General features: G+C 62.7%; 1 protein-coding gene across 1 annotated transcript in view; it reads right to left on the bottom strand.

The window, feature by feature from the left end:
• Nucleotides 1–17,092, bottom strand: part of Abcc1 (ATP binding cassette subfamily C member 1) — a 73,993-nt gene that overhangs the window by 5,493 nt on the left and 51,408 nt on the right. The window contains 11 exon segments of the mRNA XM_048790067.1: nt 70–236; nt 1,196–1,354; nt 2,432–2,578; nt 3,081–3,182; nt 3,715–3,841; nt 5,169–5,368; nt 8,220–8,530; nt 8,763–8,970; nt 10,681–10,813; nt 12,655–12,943; nt 16,117–16,249. Coding sequence (XP_048646024.1) covers nt 70–236; nt 1,196–1,354; nt 2,432–2,578; nt 3,081–3,182; nt 3,715–3,841; nt 5,169–5,368; nt 8,220–8,530; nt 8,763–8,970; nt 10,681–10,813; nt 12,655–12,943; nt 16,117–16,249 — 1,976 coding nt within the window.

Raw genomic sequence — 17,092 nt, 5'->3', positions numbered from 1 at the left:
CGCCACGATCCTCCCATGTCCGCACGCAGGCACCGCCAGGGCGCTGCCTGTCCCCCCCCCCCCGCCCACCTCAGGTTCTCCCCGCCTTCCGAACACTCGTGGTCCAGCTTGTCGGGGAGCCCCGACACGAAGCTCTTGAGGTGAGCCAGCTCCAGGGCCGTCCACACCTCCTCGTCCGAGTACTGGCTGAATGGGTCCAGGTTCATGCGGAGGGAGCCCGAGAACAAAACGGGGTCCTGCAGAGGGGAGAGCAGAGGGCCCCTCAGTGCCCGTCCCCCGGGGCCCGGGTGGAGCACCGGGGGGCATCAAACACGGTCCCCAGAACTGTGAGGAAGAGCTCTCAGCGTCCCCAGAACCCCTAACCCCGGAGACGTTTGCAATGAAAAAACAGTTTGGAAAAACCTCAGGCTGATGGGGTAAAACGCATCTTTTCTTTTTTTTGCAGAGCTCCTCAGAGTTTTCAATATGCACTCGGGTGGGGACCTTGGAGGAGGGAGAGAGTCCTGGGAATTCCTCCCTCGGCCCCCGCCTCCCAAAGAGGTCCTTCGAGGAAACTTAAGAAAAATACACAGGCAACAGATAAGGGAGCTGCCTCCTCCAGGGATGGGTCTAGAAAGTTCTTCTGCCTAGACCTAGGAAGCATGAGATCTTCATCCTGACCCCATGCCGGCAGAGAGAAGATGGCATCTCATTGAGGATCCTGATCACCTCATCTGCAGATGCTCAAGTCTCACACACAAAACAGATCTGCACACGACCTTCTCACGTCCTCCTGTGTGGCAAGGCATCTAGATGACTCACACCTGTCACGACACAAATGCTACGCGAACAGGTGTCACACTGTATGTTTCAGGGACTGACGTTAAGTAAAAAGGTCTGTGTGTGTTTGGTGTTGGGGACTGAGCCCAGGCACTCTACCACTGAGCCACACCCCAAGAACTTGTTAGTTTTCTTGAGACAGGGTCTCGATAAGTTGCTGAGGCTGGCCTTGAACTTGTGATCCTCCTGCCTCAGCCTCCCAGGTAGCTGGGATTTTAGGCATGCACTACCAACGCCTAGCTCAGGTGCCATTAAAAAAAAAAAAACACCTCTGATCTGTGATTGACAAACTCCACAGACGTACAGGCCAACGTCCCATTAGGGCAAGCACAGTCTTGCCAGCTCCAGGCCCCCCGCGCCCCCCCCCAGACCCCACCTGGGGGATGATGGTGATCTTGAAGCGCAGGTTGTGCAGGCCGATCTTGGCGATGTTGACGCCGTCGATGATGATCTCTCCTTCCGCGGACTCGTTGATCCGAAACAAGCCCAGGGTGAGGGATGACTTCCCGGCTCCCGTGCGCCCCACAATGCCCACCTGTAGGGCAGGAAGGGCCGGGGTGAGGTGGGGATGAAGGAATCCGGGCCGCCTCAGCCGCACGTGTTCTTGCTAAGTGTCTGGCCAGAGCAGCTGGCCGCCTGGTCCACCCAACTCCCTCCACGGCCTCGCCCTCGCCAGCTCCCCAGAGACTCCGTGAGGGGCTGTTTAGGACAGAGGACTCCGTTCCCCTTGCCAGGCTCCCCAGGAGCTAAGGCACTCTTTGGGGCACTTTCTTACCTGCCGACCCCAGGTTTTCACCTCTCACCCTGAGCTGCTGAGACCCCTCCGGTTCGACTCCCTGCACCCTCTGGATACCCTATACCCACTGTCTCCACTTGAGGGAGCCGGGCTCCTGGCTATGGGCAGTGCCTCGAGTCCCGACGTCCACCCACAGCCTCCACGCCACCCAGGGCTCCCTCGCCCCTGTCAGCCACACCATGGCGCAGCCTGCACACAACAGTGCCCACGTGTAACACGAGCCATGAGGATCATCGCCTGCCCCGTCCTCCCCTGGACACAGGCCAGGGAATCAGCTCGTGGGAACGGGGACCATCCAAGCCCGTGGCAGGGACAGTTGACCAATCCATACGTGCAGAAATGCAAAGGGCCAGGAACACCCTTGACCTGATTTCTGAGGAAATCCTAAGAATCTCGAGCGGGGATGTGCTCTGGGAATAGCTTGGAACCCAACTTCGTATGTCCCTTGAGCCGTCCCCAGCAGTCACAGTGACATCCTGTCACTCCAGCGATGGCCAACGCCAACCAACGCCTTACAGGGGCACATGAGCAGCCGGAGTGAACTCGGGGGCCGGGTCTCCTTAGAAAGAGCCAGGCTGCGGGGGGCCCCAGAAAAGCAGGAAATGAGTTTTTATATAAAACGTCAGATTTTTTTTTCAGGATTTGCAACTTATTCAGATCTCCCCCCCGCCCCTCAAAACACAGCTGCGGTCCTCATTTGACCCTCGGGGTCCCAGAGGCAACCTGCTGGGCACACTCTGAACTGCCTTCATTTCCACGAGCCCCGGCAGGTGACGGAGCCGGCTGTGGACGGGCTGGGGGACGTCGCACACCCACCTTCTCTCCCCCTTCGATGGTGACGTTGATGTGCTTGAGAACCAAGTCCAGGTCCTCTCGGTACCGCAGCCCGTAGTCCCGGAACTCCACTCGGCCCACCTGGGGCCAGTTGCTGGGGGGCGCTGTCTCCGGGACCTGCCAGGGAGCCTACAATCACAGGGAGGGGCCGGAAGGGAGGAGACGGTGAGGAATCTCGAGTCCATCCTGGTGCCCAGGCCCTGCTGGGCCAGCTTCCTCACTTCCGCAGAGCTCCTGTCAGTGAGACCCCCCTCCTAGCCCTGGGCCGCCTGTGCCTGCCCTGCTTCCTTCTCCTGCCGATCACTGACCGCTGCCTGAGCAGTCCTGGCCCACCGGCCCTGTGAGCACAGGCTCTGCCCTGCTCAGTGCAGTCTCCTGGGGCTCAGAGCACACAGTAGGTGTGCTTCATCAACATTTACAGACCAAATCAACATGCGAGTGGTCTTCTCCTAAGAGTAAAGGTAGGTTTTGACAGAGATGGGTCAGGTACAGGATGGAGTCTCAACTGGAGGACTACCCAACTCACCCTCCTGCTCAGGCAGAGTGGACATAGACATGGCTCGGAGGTGTCTTTCGGGCAAAGCTACACTGAAGACTAAGGCCAAAAGGTCGGGTCGGGGCCCTTCTTTACCTCCTTCTCGGTTTCTGAATACTCCTGGAGTCTCTCCACAGCCACAATGTTGGTCTCCATCTCGGATGACATCCGAACCAGCCAGTTCAAGTATGCGGTGATCTGCAAGGGAAAGAGTCGTGTGGAGTTTCCAGCGGGAGAAGAGCTATTTTATTTTTGTTAAGTAGTTATGAATCATGAAATGTTTCAGATATGAAAAGTATAGAAATTAGCAGCCCCACATACAGCCATCACCCCAACTTACCACACTTAGGTATTTAACTACCACAGTTTTCAAAATGACCCATCAGCTATTTGAATAATCAGAAAGGAGAGTCAGAAAACATTTCAAACTAGATGATAATATGGAAACACTAGGTATCAAAAGTCATGAGGTGCAGCTAAAGCCACACTTAGAGGGAAATTCATAGTCTTAAAAGCATTTCCCCTGGAGCTCATGCATCCCCTCAAGCCATCAAGGAATTTTATTGGCTGATGGAGAATCCTGGCCCCACGTCCAATTCCTTTTCTATACCTGGTCACCAGGCTCTGTACTTCTCAAATTCCACTCAGCCCCTTTCCTCCCCCTCCATATGGGAACCAGAAGACTCCCATTAGGAGACTTTCATCATCCAGGCGAAGCAACTCCTCTTACCTGCAAAGAGTAAGACACGGAGAGGCCCACCAAGCCTGCACGGAGGCTGTGCCGGGAGATGACCGCAAACAGGGAGGCAAAAAAGACTATGAAGTTGCCAACGCACTCCAGCCTCACAGCCAACCACCTGCTCAGAGAAACAGGCCGACAGACAGAGAGACAGACAGACAGACACACAGAGTCAGCTTTTCAGAGACCAGGCTTCTGGCCAGCGGGGGGAGAGGGAAGTCCATCTGCTAACTGAAATAACTCTCTGAGAGTTCTGCAGAAAGGCCATCTCAGCTCTGCTCGTCCAAACACGCAGCCCGGCCCCAGGGGAAGGAGGGCCCAGGGGACGCCCCGTCAGTAACTCTGCATCAGCCTGGTAAGCCCAGGGATCAAAATAGTGTTCTCCAGAAGCCGTTTAGGCAAGAATGTCAAGCTTGCCCAAATATTATGACCTAGCTTTTTCTCGGGAAGTCTTTAAAACACACACAGGCATAAAACACGAAGCCCCAGACATTCCTCAGGACTCAGAAGCCATCAACCGGAAGAGGCAGCTCTGGCTTAAAAGATGTTTCTTGGCAAGAGACGAATCCAGAGAGAGAAGCTACCGTTTTTCAACCTCCCTCCCCCATTCCCAGACTCCTCCTGATTTCAGAAACATGAAAAAGAGTTCCTTTTGCCTTTTAAGAATATAAAGGGATGCTTCGCTGCTCAACGCTAGCTCAGAGGCCATCCCTAGGGTGACGGGCACTACTGTCGGGTTTGCACTTGGGAAGCATTTTTTATTTCCTTAGGGAGATGGTGCTGGGGGGTCTCTCCTCCACCACAGCCCACGGGATCCACGGGACGGACCCTCGCTTGTAGAACAGTCCCGTAGACGAGCCAGATGGGGACAGACACTAAAAATTCTACAAGGGCAGCTGAAGACCCTTTGTCATGGACGGTCCCTTCACCCACTTTTCTACTCTGACGGTGTAAAGCAGGCCCACGGTTGGTCGCGGGTCACCTCCAGGCCAATTCTCGGGTGTATGGGGAAGGAAGTGGGTGAGAAGGAGGCTATTTTAGGAACGCATCAGGTGATACTTGTCTAACTTCTGCCTCTTTCTGATTGATGCTCCTCACTTCTGAGCCACAACACGGTGGTTTTTTACGTGACTCGGCTCAGTGCGCGTCAACTGTTCTGGACACACCTCCCTCGGCAGGAGTGACCGCCCCTCGTCCAGGGACGACGTGCAGCAGAGGACCGGCTGCCGAGGAGCTGCGTCCCAGGGACGGCACCTGGAGCACGGTGCTCACAGGCGGACTCCGGGGGAACGCTGTCCCCGCTCTGTCGTGCCCTGGGGCCCTGCCCCGACCCCAAGTCTTCCCAGCCTTTCTGCCAGGGTCCGAGTTGTGCGAGGTGCACCACGGCACTGAGACGGGGGGACGAGGTGCTCGGGCGGCCCCCGCCCCCTGCAGGTCCAGCGCACCTGTTGGCCACGATGCTGGGGTAGTAGGCCTTCTGGTTCTCGTCCACCTTCAGGTCACTCTGGCGGATGAACCGCTCCTGCTCCTCGAAGGCGCGGATCACGCTGACCCCCAGCAGGGTCTCGTTGAAGTGTGAGTACACCGGGGAGCGGCTGACCGACTCGAGGCGCTTCAGCTGCCGGGAGGAGGCCACGTAGAACCTCTGCGGGTGAGGGACGCAAGACGGGGTCAGTGCCGGTCCCTGCGCCCATCCTCCTGAGGCCGTGCTGGGGCAAGTCTGGACGCGGCAGGTCCTTCAGGTGGCCAAGGGCTGAAGCCCGGTGTCCTTGACAGTGCCCCACCCCTGCTGGACGGGGACGGCGGGGACGGTGACAACAGCTACTGCTGACCGACAGCCCAGCCTCCCAGGTGCTGCCTGCCCACTTTCACCTACACCTGCCTCCACGATGCCCACGGCGAGCCCAGCAGGTGCTCCGTCCGGCTTCCCAGGAGGACGTGAGCAGAAGACCTGAGCCACCCCCTCCAGAGGCCCCACGGCGGGGAAGTGGCAGAGTGGGATTCAGGGAGGCAGCCTGGCTGCAGAGTGCCACCGACCCGGGTCCAGGGGCTCCGGGACACAGCAGGGTGGTTTAATGAGTTTTGAGGCCAACCGGACCTGAGTTCAAATCCTGGCTCTGCCATTGCTATAAAGAGAGCCAGGGACTTATTCTTCTGAGCCTCGGTGTCCTCATCTGTAACGTGGGGACAAGAAGGCCTGTTCACAGGGCTGTGGGGAGGGGAACACGTGAGCGTCACTCCTCCTCTGCACACACGTGTCTGCACACACACACACGCGTTCCCCCCCCCCACACACACACACACAGGTCGGGAGGCTCAGCACCTGGTGACGCTGGGCTGAACCACAGACGCAGACGAGGACCAGCAGTTCCACAGGCTTCGAGTGAGCAGGTGCCCTCAGAGGACAACTACTGCCATCAGTAAGGGACAGGATCTAGCCCATCATGTCCCCAGGCAGTGACGGCACTCAACTCACCTGCACTGACCTGACCCCGGGACGCAGGTAAACTCGTCACCCAGGCCTCAATGGCCCCGAGTGCTCTCAGAGGGACCAGCCCTGCCCCCTGCGACTGTGTCGTGGGATCCAGCTGTTGTCCCTGCCCCTGTCCCCAGGCCACTGCTCCCCGTATTCACCAGCAGCCCCGCCCTGCAGTGGCCCTCAGCGCCCTGCAGAGGGCGCAGCAGCTTCACCTCCAGGGCACCCTTGCCCCCGGGTGGGGCCCCCTCTGTGGCTCGCTGCCCGGCTCCTGCCCTGGCTCCTGACCTCGGGGGCTGTCCACCAGGCAGCTGCCGTCTTTCCTGGGCTCCTGCTCTGCCCTGGGCATTCAGCCAATGGCAGGCAAAGCTGCCCGGCAGGGCTTGTGGGAGACGGAGCGAGAGCCAGTCACCCTCCGGAAGCTTCCAGAAGCCACTGAGCAGAGGCTGGACTGGCCACTTGAGCTCTCCGGGCCCTGGCTCTGCGTCTGTACCAAGGACACCAGAACAGGGACCCGAGGCCCTAGCAGGACAGCTGACGGGGAACTGCTCTATCTGAGTGCTGTGGGGGACCTGACCTCTGACCTCCCGTCCCAGCCAGGAGCACTGGCCACTTTGGGGCAGAGTCCCAGGGAGAGCTCTGAACCCAACAGGAGGCTTCCGTGGGGCCTCGGTGGCTGGCGGCTTCTCTCTGGACAGCAGGGTCAGCGGTCATTTGAGCCCACAGGCGGGCAGCTCTGGGCCAGCCTGGGCTCCGGCCAGCCCAGCGGTCTCCGAGGGCTGCAGCCCCAGGTCCAGGAGCCCAAGGCGCACCGCCATCCTGCCGCCGCGCCCGCTGCCTTGGAGGAAACCAGACGCCCGGCCTGGCCAAAGGCCCTGCAGGCCCCACCCTCCCTGGACCCCGGCCCTCTGGGCTGAGCTGCTCGAAATCTTTTGGTTTTGTCTTTGGTCCTGGGCACAGAACCAGGGCCACTGGAGCCCGAGCCCCACCCGCAGCCCCGTCTTGTTTTGAGACAGGCCTCGCGGAGCTTGACGGGGCCCTTCAGGAAACTCTCCCGCCTGGGAACGAAGACCGATTTGGGAAGCGGCTACGGTTTTGGTGAAAGGCCGGCACCAACTCAAGAGGCACCGGAGGGTCCGGGGACTACACCTCGCTGACTGTACTGCTGCCGGTGCTCTGGGTCACCGGTCCCCAGGGTGGCAGGGTCCAAGGCAGGGCTGGTGGACAGGGCCCAGCCTCCTGGACCCCAGCGGCACAGCGTGGCGAGGGGTAGACACACCTCCTGGTCCCTCACTGTCACGCAGGCGGCCACGTGAGGCTCCCCTCAACAGCCAGCCCCTCTGCCACTCTGCTGCAGCCAGTGCTTGGGGGCAAGTAAGGACACGGGCTCAGGAACCAGACAGACCTGGCCAATCACATGCTCCCTTCCACCCTGGGGCAAGACGCTCCTTCTCTCTGAGCCTCAACATGCCGGTCTGTCAACCGGGAACGTGACACTCCTGGGCTCAACAATCCCACTTGACAGATGAGCACTTCTGCTGGGATCTGTCTTGGGTCCAGCCCAAATTCTGCCCTTCCTAGCCTCCCTGGCAAAGAACAGTGGTTCCATGACCAACTTCTGGAATATTAGACGTATGGAAATGGGCACTGCCGATTCGGGAATCATCTGCTCCCTCATCCTGAACATTAATCTCATTGTCTGAAAAATAGTTGTGATGGCTGGAACTCCAGCACCCATCCTGGACCCTGAGACCAATGTAAGAATGGCAGCCTTCTGTGAGAAGGGGGACAAGGAGCAGAGAAAACACAAGTGGAATATTAACAAAGTCCTGGAGCGGCCACCGCAGCCCTGCCCTTGCTAGAACACGCGTTTCCTTACTGCAAGCCCCAGACGACCCGGGCACAGGTGTTCAAGACGGACAAAAGCGAAGCCCGGCCCTGCAGACAGAGGCTCAGCGCCCCGCTCTGGGGAGGCGGCGAAGTGCGAGGAGCCCTTGGGTGAGCAGCGCGCAGTAGTCACCTGCACGAGGAAGTAGAGGAGGCCCAGGGGCGGGATGATCACAGCGGCGATGGGCGTGGCCAGCAGGATGATGACACAGGCGCCGAGGACGTTGAACAGGGAGCCCATGAACATCTTGATCACCTGCGGGATCATGGAGTCCACCGTGTCCAGCTCCTTGGAGAAGCGGTTCACCAGGTTCCCGCTGGGGGTGCGCTCGAAGAAGCTCATGGGCGAGCGCAGGACTTGGTGCAGCAGGTCCAGGTGCAGGCGGCGGGACGCGAAGATGCCCCCGATGGACACGGTCATGGAGTAGCCGAGCACCGCGATGCCTGCGGAGGAAGCCGGTCAGCTCCCGGTCCTCAGCCGCCCGTCTGTGAAACAGGCCTGCTGGGCCTCGGCCCCGTCCCTCGGGGTCACCCTGCGAAGGGCTATTGAGGGACCGGGTCTGTCCGGCTGGGCTGGGCCCCCTAAGGACGTGGGGGACCCGATTCTGTGACTAGACCCCAAGCCATAGCCGGTTCCACGCTCAGGTAGGCCCAGGGGGGGGGCGGGGGCGCCCACCTTGCACGATGCCCAGGCCTCCGTAGACGCCCAGCCAGAAATCGGTGTGCTCCTGGGTCCCGTTGACAACGGGGTCGTCCGTCCAGAGGCTGAGCCAGTAGTTGGAGGCGAGGGCAGACACGTGGTTGCACAGGAAGAGGAAGATGCTCACGAAGGAGAGGCAGAGCCCGATGGCCTTCATGTAGTCCCAGTACACGGACAGCTTCACCTGGGGGCGGAGGAGCGGCCTCCGAGGTCAGCGACTGCCCGGCAGAGCAGCTGCCTGCCTGTCCCTGCCGCACCTCCAGCACAGAACTAGGCATCTCGACCCAACCCAGGGTGGGGCGGCGTGGGGGCAGGATTCTCCGAGGAAGTGACATTTAACCATCCACCAGGGGCTGAGGATGCAGCTTGGAGGCTGGTGCTTGATGAGCAGGCGTGAGGCACAGGCCCGAGATCTATCTCCAGCACCACAAAAGCCCCAACAAAACTATGGGGAATCAACCTATGCAAAGGCCCTGAGGTACAAGGGAGTGTATGTAGCAAGCTTCGCTTTGGGGACTGAAAGGAGGAAAGGGTCGCCGAACAGAAGCAGGGGGTCACAGCCACACAGGTGGCCTGGGGGCACCTATCAGGACTCTGAGCTAATTCCAGGACCATCGAAAAGTCTTAAGCAAATGGGAAGGTGGGACATGTTGCCTAGCAACCAAGCATCACCTCCCTCCCTCCCACCACAGGGCTCTCGGCCTGCCACTCCACTTCCTCTGGGCACCGAGCACCAGGCTGCGGTTTTCCTTGGTAGGTGCTCGCTGGGCTCCATGGGGACACTTGGGGGCTTCCTGTGGAGCCCAGCAGGGGGCGTGGTGTCCACAAGCCCCAGGGCTCCCTCCTGGGGGTGTGCCTGGGTCATCACAAGCGTTTCAGCTACGTCCAGGTCAGGACCCTGCAGCTGGCTGAGGAAATGGGCCCCGCGTGGAAGGGCTGCTTCCCTCCCGTCTCCAGATTCTGCCTCGTCCTTCACCACGCGGCCAAGCTGCCTGCCGTCCCTGCGGCTGCCCTGCAGGGTTCGGGGCACCTTCCCTGGGGGCAGTAGGACGTGGTGGCCCAGGCTGCAGAAAGGCTCCCCTCTCAGGATGGCATGGCTGCCTTGTCTTGGGCTGACCTCTGGCTCCTGGGAGGGTCAGAGCCTGGCACAGCCCGGGTGTGAGACCACAGGGAGAAGCGGCCAGCGACCAAGGGTCGTGCCCAGCCTGTGGGCTCCCCTCCTGCCTTCCCTGGGAGTTTTGGTTTGGACTGGGAACTTATTTGGGGTGGAGGGGCACCAGGCCTTGTGCACCCTAGCCCCTCCCTTAGTATGACCACGTTTATTTTTGAGAATAAACTCAACGGCTCGGGAGGCTGAGGCAGGGGGATCGCGAGTTCGAGGACAGCCTCGGCGATTTAGTGAGGCCCTGACTCAAAATAAAAAAATAAAAAGGACTGGAGACGTGACGCGGTGGTCAAGGGCCCTGGGTTTCATCTCTGGTACCAAAAGAAAAAGGAAAGAAAATAGACTCTGGATCCCTCCCAGGAACAGAAAACTACTGACACTTGCCCCAAACCCATGTCCTTAAAAATAATAATAATAACAATACAGTAAGACGAGGGCCCAGACCCTGCTGTCCCAGGCCACCCCAGGCTCTCTCACTGACGCTGTCACAAGGACGAAGGGGAGTGGAGATGCCTTGTCCTGACTGCGTCTGTGCCCATTCTTCATCCCTGCATCTGGCACCACCTGAGGCCACCTGTGCGCACCTGGGCTGAGCCCCGCCTGCTCACAGCGGGGGCAGCAGGGAGACCACAGGTGCCCCCCGAGCCTGGGCGCAATCCCAGCTCCGCTGCGCCGCGGCCGTGCCCTGGACACATGTCACTTTTCCCCCTGGCCTGGTCCCAGGCTCACCTGCCCCGTCTGGACCTTGTCCGCCTCCACCAGCTTCCAGGCCTCCTCCTTGGCTCCGGCCTTCTGCGGGTCAGCGGCGCTGGCCTGGGGCCGTCCTCCGTCCCCGCTGTAGGAGGAGGAGCTGCTCAGCTGCCTGGGGAAGCAAGGCACGGGGGTCCACCTTGGGCCAGCGCCGGGCCCCCAGGCGGGGACGTTCCAGCAAATGTGTAGATGACCACCTGTGCACGTGCAGGCTCCTCGTGCCACTGCCCAGGCTGTGGTCCTCCCTCGGGAACAGAGTCACCCATCCGTGCCGTGAGCAGGTCACTTCTGGGTGGTCTGCTCCGAGCCACTCTGGCCAGGCCTCCCAAGGGCGCCCAGCCTCTCGGCCCGGGAGCTCTGCACAGCCCGGGGTCTGCGCCAACGGGAAGGTGGTCAGCAGACCCCGCCCCCGGCCTTGACCGCCCCCGTGAGCCCAGCCACCGTGAGCAGAGCCGCCATCTATCCTTGCCCCTGCCCCTGCACTGACTCAGTAGTGACAGAAAGAGGACCACGGGACACTTGGTCTTCCCTCCGGGTGGAGGGGAGGACGGGGCCTCGGGGCTCAAACCCGTCCACAGTTGCCAAGGAAACCTTCCCTCCGTCCCCTGCGTTCCAGAGGCCTCCGGTCCTGGGGGCTGCTTCTCCAGGGCCTCCCGGACCCCCTCCCGCAGGCCTGCCGGGCCCACGGTCAGGAAGTCGGTGGGAGGGAGGCCAAGGGCAGAGCCTCGAGGCCGACCTCCTCTCTGTCCCGGCCGACAGGTGCCGACAGGTGGCAGCAGGCGCCCGGGCACAGGCCGCCTTTTCAGTTCTGTTCGGGAAAAGCTGAGAAACTCCGGCTACTTGTAAGAAACCAGAGGGGCCGAGCCAACGCGGAGGGGGCCGCGGGCAGCAGGACCTCCAGTCCTCCCGCCTCCTGCTTGTCACCTGCAGGAGCCACGTGCCACCTGTGGGCAGGGTCCGGCCGAGTCATCCCTGCGCCCCAGCACTGGTCCCGGACAGGAGGGCCGGGGGTGGCAGGTCCCCAGCACCAGCTCCCTGTCCAGCCCAGGGCGGGGTGGGAGCCTCTCCGGCCCAGGAGGCCTGTCCCAAGGTCTCTGGCCGAGGCCATCAGGTGGGGTCGGCCCCTGATCAACAGCCGGCCTGGGCTCTCGGCCTGCAGCAGAGGAAAGACGGGGAGGGACAGTGCTGGGCCCATCGGGGATGGCGCACCCTTCAGGGAGCCGGAACCTCCTGCTTGGTGACCCAGAACCTCCACGTCCAGCTCCCCGGACAGGGGCGCTCCAGACCTCCCGTCCTCTGGCCCGACCAGGAGGTGACAGTGACAGCAGAAGCACCATCTCTGAGTGCCCCCCCCCGCCCGGGGCCAGCACCAGGCCAGGCTCCCCGTCCTCTGCCCATTCCCAGGTCGACCACAGCTCCCCAAGCCTCTTGCAGGACGGCTGACGTCACCCCTGGGGAACCTCGGCTGGGCCCGGGGCCAAGTTCAAGGTCAGCTTCTCTCCCGCCACGTGACTGTGGGCAGCTCTCATGCAATGGGCAGACGAGGTCTGTCACCACCTCTGGGTCAGAGACCCTGCAGGGCCGCGGGGCACCAGGCTCCGTGGGGAGCACCAGCCGCGGTCGCTGAGGCTCTGTGTCTAGTCAGACGCTGGTTCACCAAGCTCGAAGGTCCCGGCTGCTCCAGGTGACCCGAGCAAAGACCCTCGCCCAGTGCCAAGGAGGGGACCCAACGTCAGGCGTGGGGACAGACAGTTCCACCACGAGGCCCGGAGGAGCCGTGCCGCGGAGGAAGAGCGGCAGGCGGGGCGGAGGCCTCCGCTTGGGAAAGCCAGGTCCCCGGGCTGAGGGGAAGGCCAAGGGCACAGGCAGAGCAGCTGGCCCTGTCCTGTCTGTCTCCCTGGGCAGGCAGGACAGAGGGTCCCCTGGAGCACACGGGACGGTGACCCCACTCACCTCTGCACCTGCTTCCCCGCGGCGGCCGGCACCAGTGTCCCGTTCTCCACTGGCTTTGGCTCCTTCTCTGGACCACTGCTGCCCGTCGGCCCTGGCAGGAGACAGGAAACGGGCACAGCTGGGACTCCCAGAGCAGGAAAGGGGACAGCAAAAGACAGAGACCACTGGCGGCTTCGGCCGGGAGACCACAGGTGGCCTGTCCCCCCGGGAAGGTCAGGGAGTCGGGGGCTGCCCCACCCTGAGCCAGGCCCCGGGGCAGGGACAGTGCCTGGCCACTCGTGGAAGGCCCCTCAGCAGGCCCCTGGGCTGGCACCGTGAGACCCAGGCCAGCACTGTGGGGCTCAGCCAGTGGGACAGAGCCACGGGGGAAGGCAGAGCCCTGCGGTCCCCTGAGCGCCCCAATAAATGACCAGTGTGACGGGGTGCCAGCCACCAGGCAGAGGCCCTGCAGTGTGGGAGTCACCCCTTTGGTGGCCAGGTCACAGGAGACCCCAGGGTCAGTGAGGAGGAGGCCCTTTAGTACGTGCACACCAACAAGGCCACCGTGGGGCGCGGCAGCCGGAGACGGCTGGTGCCAGGAAGGACCCATCCAGCGTCGAGGGTCACCCGACTCAGACACGGCTCACGGCGCCAGGGAGGAGAGACAGACAGACAGAGAGAACTCAGAGCCATTCAAGGGCTGGTCTCAGACAGATGGGAGGGGACCCAGGAGAGAGGTTCCAACTGGGGACACAGCCAGCAGCATGCCAGGGTGACCCCAGGAACTTGCTGGGACATGGACAAGTGCAGAATGCAAACCCCAGTCCAAGGGGACAGCCACAGGGGCCACAGGGGCCACAGGGGCCACAGGACAGAAGGGCAGAGGGCAGGGGCTCCTGGCCCAGGGAGCTCTCCACCGCCAGGGACATCGGGGGTCTGCGTCTGGCTGTGAGTGAATCACAGGGTGGGGGGCGGGGGCAGTTACAAATGAACAGCTGCCCCTGGGCCCAGCCCTGGACCCAGCCATGTCCAGGGCTCTGAGGTCCAGCACAGTCAGATAGCGGGGACAAAGGGACATGCTCTCAGTAACTGGCTGTGCACTCTGAGGAGGCGGGAGACCTCTCTGGGCCTCTCATCTGTGCAGCCAGAAGAGCAGCCCACCCTGGGAAGCAGGAGGGCTGACCAGGCTCACAGGTGGCCCTGGGTGCAGGCAGCACGCCGTGGGCGAGGCGGCTGGGGCACCTGCAGCCGTGGGCGCTCATGACCGCGTTGGGCAGACGATGCCAGGCACAGCCAGGACAAAGAGGCAAAGGGTTGATCATTTCCTTGACGTCAGTTTTGTTTTTCGAATTAAAGAAACAACCTTAGAAACCCCCCAAACCAGACAGACACGTCCTGCAGGAAGAGGCGTGACACCAAGCAGGACTTCCCATACAGTTGGCGCTCACGCACATACGGGGAGCTGGGCCCTCCAGGGAGCACCGCCCACGGGGCTGCCCAGCCTTCCCTGCCCCCCCAGCTCAAGACAGGCTTCTCCTCCCACGGCGGCCTCCGCAGCTGCCCACCTTCTCCACTGGGGGACTAGGAACAGCGGGGCCCCCCGAGTCCCAGCCAGGTGGCCACAGGACAAGGATCCCTGGGTGACCGGTCCTGGCGGGTCTGCCGCCGTCCCTGTCCCCTGGGAACCTGAGACTGGACCCGCGGTAGTGGGTGCCCCGGGGAGTCAGTGTCACCCGTTCACCCCCTTACTCGGCACATAACCGCGTAGCCACCCTGCGCCCAGCCCTGTTCTCAGCCCTGGGGACACAGAGGTGCACAACAGCCACCCTGAGACCCAAGTTCCAAGGGGGGAGAGCCTGCCACGTGGACAGCGGGTCACGAAGGAAGCCAGGACGGAGCTCGGCAGGAAGATGCCGGGCACGCCTCCCAGACAGCTGAGCCCAGGAGGCCGTCGATCAAGGGACGTCCCCCAGGTCCCCCAGAGCTGAGCCTGGACCGCGGGGCGGCCGCCCTCAGAGCAGGCACCTCCGGGCTCCTGTTTATGCCAACGTCTCTTTGCTCAAGAAGGTTCTGGAACTCAGCCCAGACCAGGGCCAGCAAGGCCGGCCTCCCTGGAGGGAGAATCCAGCTCAACTGCGTTACAGCCGCCGCCTCGGTTTTGACCAAAAACGGAGCCTAGCTCCCAAGGTCCTCCGTCGTCAGAAGAGGGCAGCTGCCAGGCACAGCCGTCCCCAGGAGGGGCTCCCGCGGCTGCTGGGCGTCAGGAGGAGCTGGTGGGGTGGGGGAGGGGCAGAAGAAGGGAGGGCGGCCTGTCCCCAAGTGTCCCCGGGCCTGCAGCGAGTGTCCCTGGGTCCGCAGCGAGCACAGACGGACCCACGATCACAGAGGAGCGGGACCAGAGCCACCCGGTTGCTCTGCCCAGTGGGAAGGTGGCCGCGTGGACGGGGGCCCCTCTTCACGCAGAGTCAGCACCGGGTCCCCCAGAAACCAGCACCGCCTGCCCATCTCGGCCACCACGCCGAGCGTCCGTCCCCGCCCACCCGCTGCAGCCCGGCTTCCAAAAGAGACCCGCGACCCAACCAGGAAAAGTGTCCGCAAAGAGGAGGAGCTTGAGAGGTGGCCAAAGCTAACGGGACGGGGCCTTCCAGGGCCACCCTGTTAAGGACGGCTCCGTGTGCCACCCGGCCAGAGAAATGAAATGCACCCACAGAGGAGCAGGAAGGACCTTCTCTACCAGATGACACGCTGCTGTGCGAGAAAATCAGAGGAATCGGGGCGGGCTGCTGGCAGCTGCTGTGGGTCCCGAGGCCAGCTGCTGCCTCTCCCTGACACTCCGTGGCTCCCCACTCATGTAGGCCCAAACCCAAACTCCTGGGGTGCAGACCCTGCAGGGCCACCCCCGCTGCCCTCCCCTGCCCCGACTCCCCTGCACACCTGGTCTGGCCGCCCGGCCTTCCTTCTGTTTCTTAAACAAATGGTGCTCGCGCTGGTCCTGCGGCCCACCCCCTCCCCACATCTGCCACTCTTGCCCCGGTCCCCGCCCAGCGTCCCCCTGAGACACCAGGCTGCTCCCCGTGGCCTGTGGCTCTCCTGAGCTCTTGGTGTCAACTGACGTCACCCCTGAGAATCCGTCTGCTGAAGTCCCAACCCCGCACCTCAGGCCGCGGCTGCTCCTGGACACAGGGTCTTGGCAGGAGGTGAGGTCACGGGGACGCGGGGGCCTCCTCCACTGGCCAGCTGCCCTGGGAACCCTAAATGCCCTAGAGCAGGGCACGTGGGGACAGCAGGGTGCAGCAGGGGGGAGCCCAGAAGTCAGGAGAGACCTGGACGCCTCCTCGGGCCTCAGGAGGGGCCCAGCCCGCTGCCACCTCCCCTCAGACTCCCTGCCTCCAGCATGTGGGACAGCAGGCAGCTGTCATCGGAGCCACCCGGTGGTGGCCCTCGGTGGCAGCCCTCCAAAGACATCACCAGAACTTGACATACAGTTGGTGCTTAATAAATCCCCGCAGGACTGAGCGAGCAGCACGGACCCTTCCTCAGCGACCCAAGCCCCTGGGCCGTGGCCCCCGCAGACCCTGCGGTCAGCTCCACCCCGGGCAGCTGTGTGGTGGGCTCCCTGCAGCCCACCCCGGGAAGTCCATCTGAGACCACTGGAGACAAAAGGGACAGTGTGGAAGGAACGAGCCCTGAGTCCCAGGGAGCCCCTCGCGTCCTCTCCTGGAGGCCGGGGCAGGGCGGGCGGGAGGCTGAGCCGGGTGTAGCCGGTCCTCTAGACCAATGGGGGCCTCCCTTTCCAGGACACCACGGGCCAGAGCGGGAGGCGAGCCGCGGGTCCCCGAGACGCCAGAGGGCCACGGGAACACAGGGCACCCGAGGGGGCTGCAGACCGACCCCCAACCTCGGAACTGACCAGCAAGAGGGAAGAGCACCTCGGACGTCCAGCCTGCCCTGGCCAGATGGAAGGGTGCCCCTGAGACTCGCCCACTTGAGAGCCTGGGGACAGGCTAGACACGGTGGCTGGGAACAGGCAGTTCTACTGTGACCCGGCAGACCCCAGGGTCGTCACCCTCCAGGGTTGTCACCAGAGCTATTGTTTATCCTTCGCCTCTGAAGCACGGGGCACAGCATGGGCCGAAGGCTCGGGTGGGTCACCACATTAGGGCCCCACAGCAGGTGGTCCTGCTGTCCTCTGCCTCGTCAGCGAGGAAGCAGGCTCAGAGGGGGTGAAGGACAGGCTGAGGTCACCCAGGCCCGTGGACCCGAGCCTACCAGGGGACTGTCAGCAGCACTGTCCTCGTCCTCCCCTGCAGGAAGGCCCGGCCCTGGGCAGCTGTGCCCATCTGCAGGCCCCCGCCTGGCCTGAGCTGCGACCCCTGTCCACTCCGCCCCAGGCGGGGCGCCTTCCGGCACGCTCCTGACCGTCGCCCACCCGCCCTCCGCCAGCACCCCCGTGGCCACC

Source organism: Marmota marmota, unplaced genomic scaffold (genome assembly GCF_001458135.2).
Source record: "Marmota marmota marmota unplaced genomic scaffold, marMar, whole genome shotgun sequence".
Classification (NCBI taxonomy): domain Eukaryota; kingdom Metazoa; phylum Chordata; class Mammalia; order Rodentia; family Sciuridae; genus Marmota; species Marmota marmota.
The sequence above is the reverse complement of the archived record's forward strand: the minus strand, read 5'-3'. Positions and strand labels throughout refer to the sequence as shown.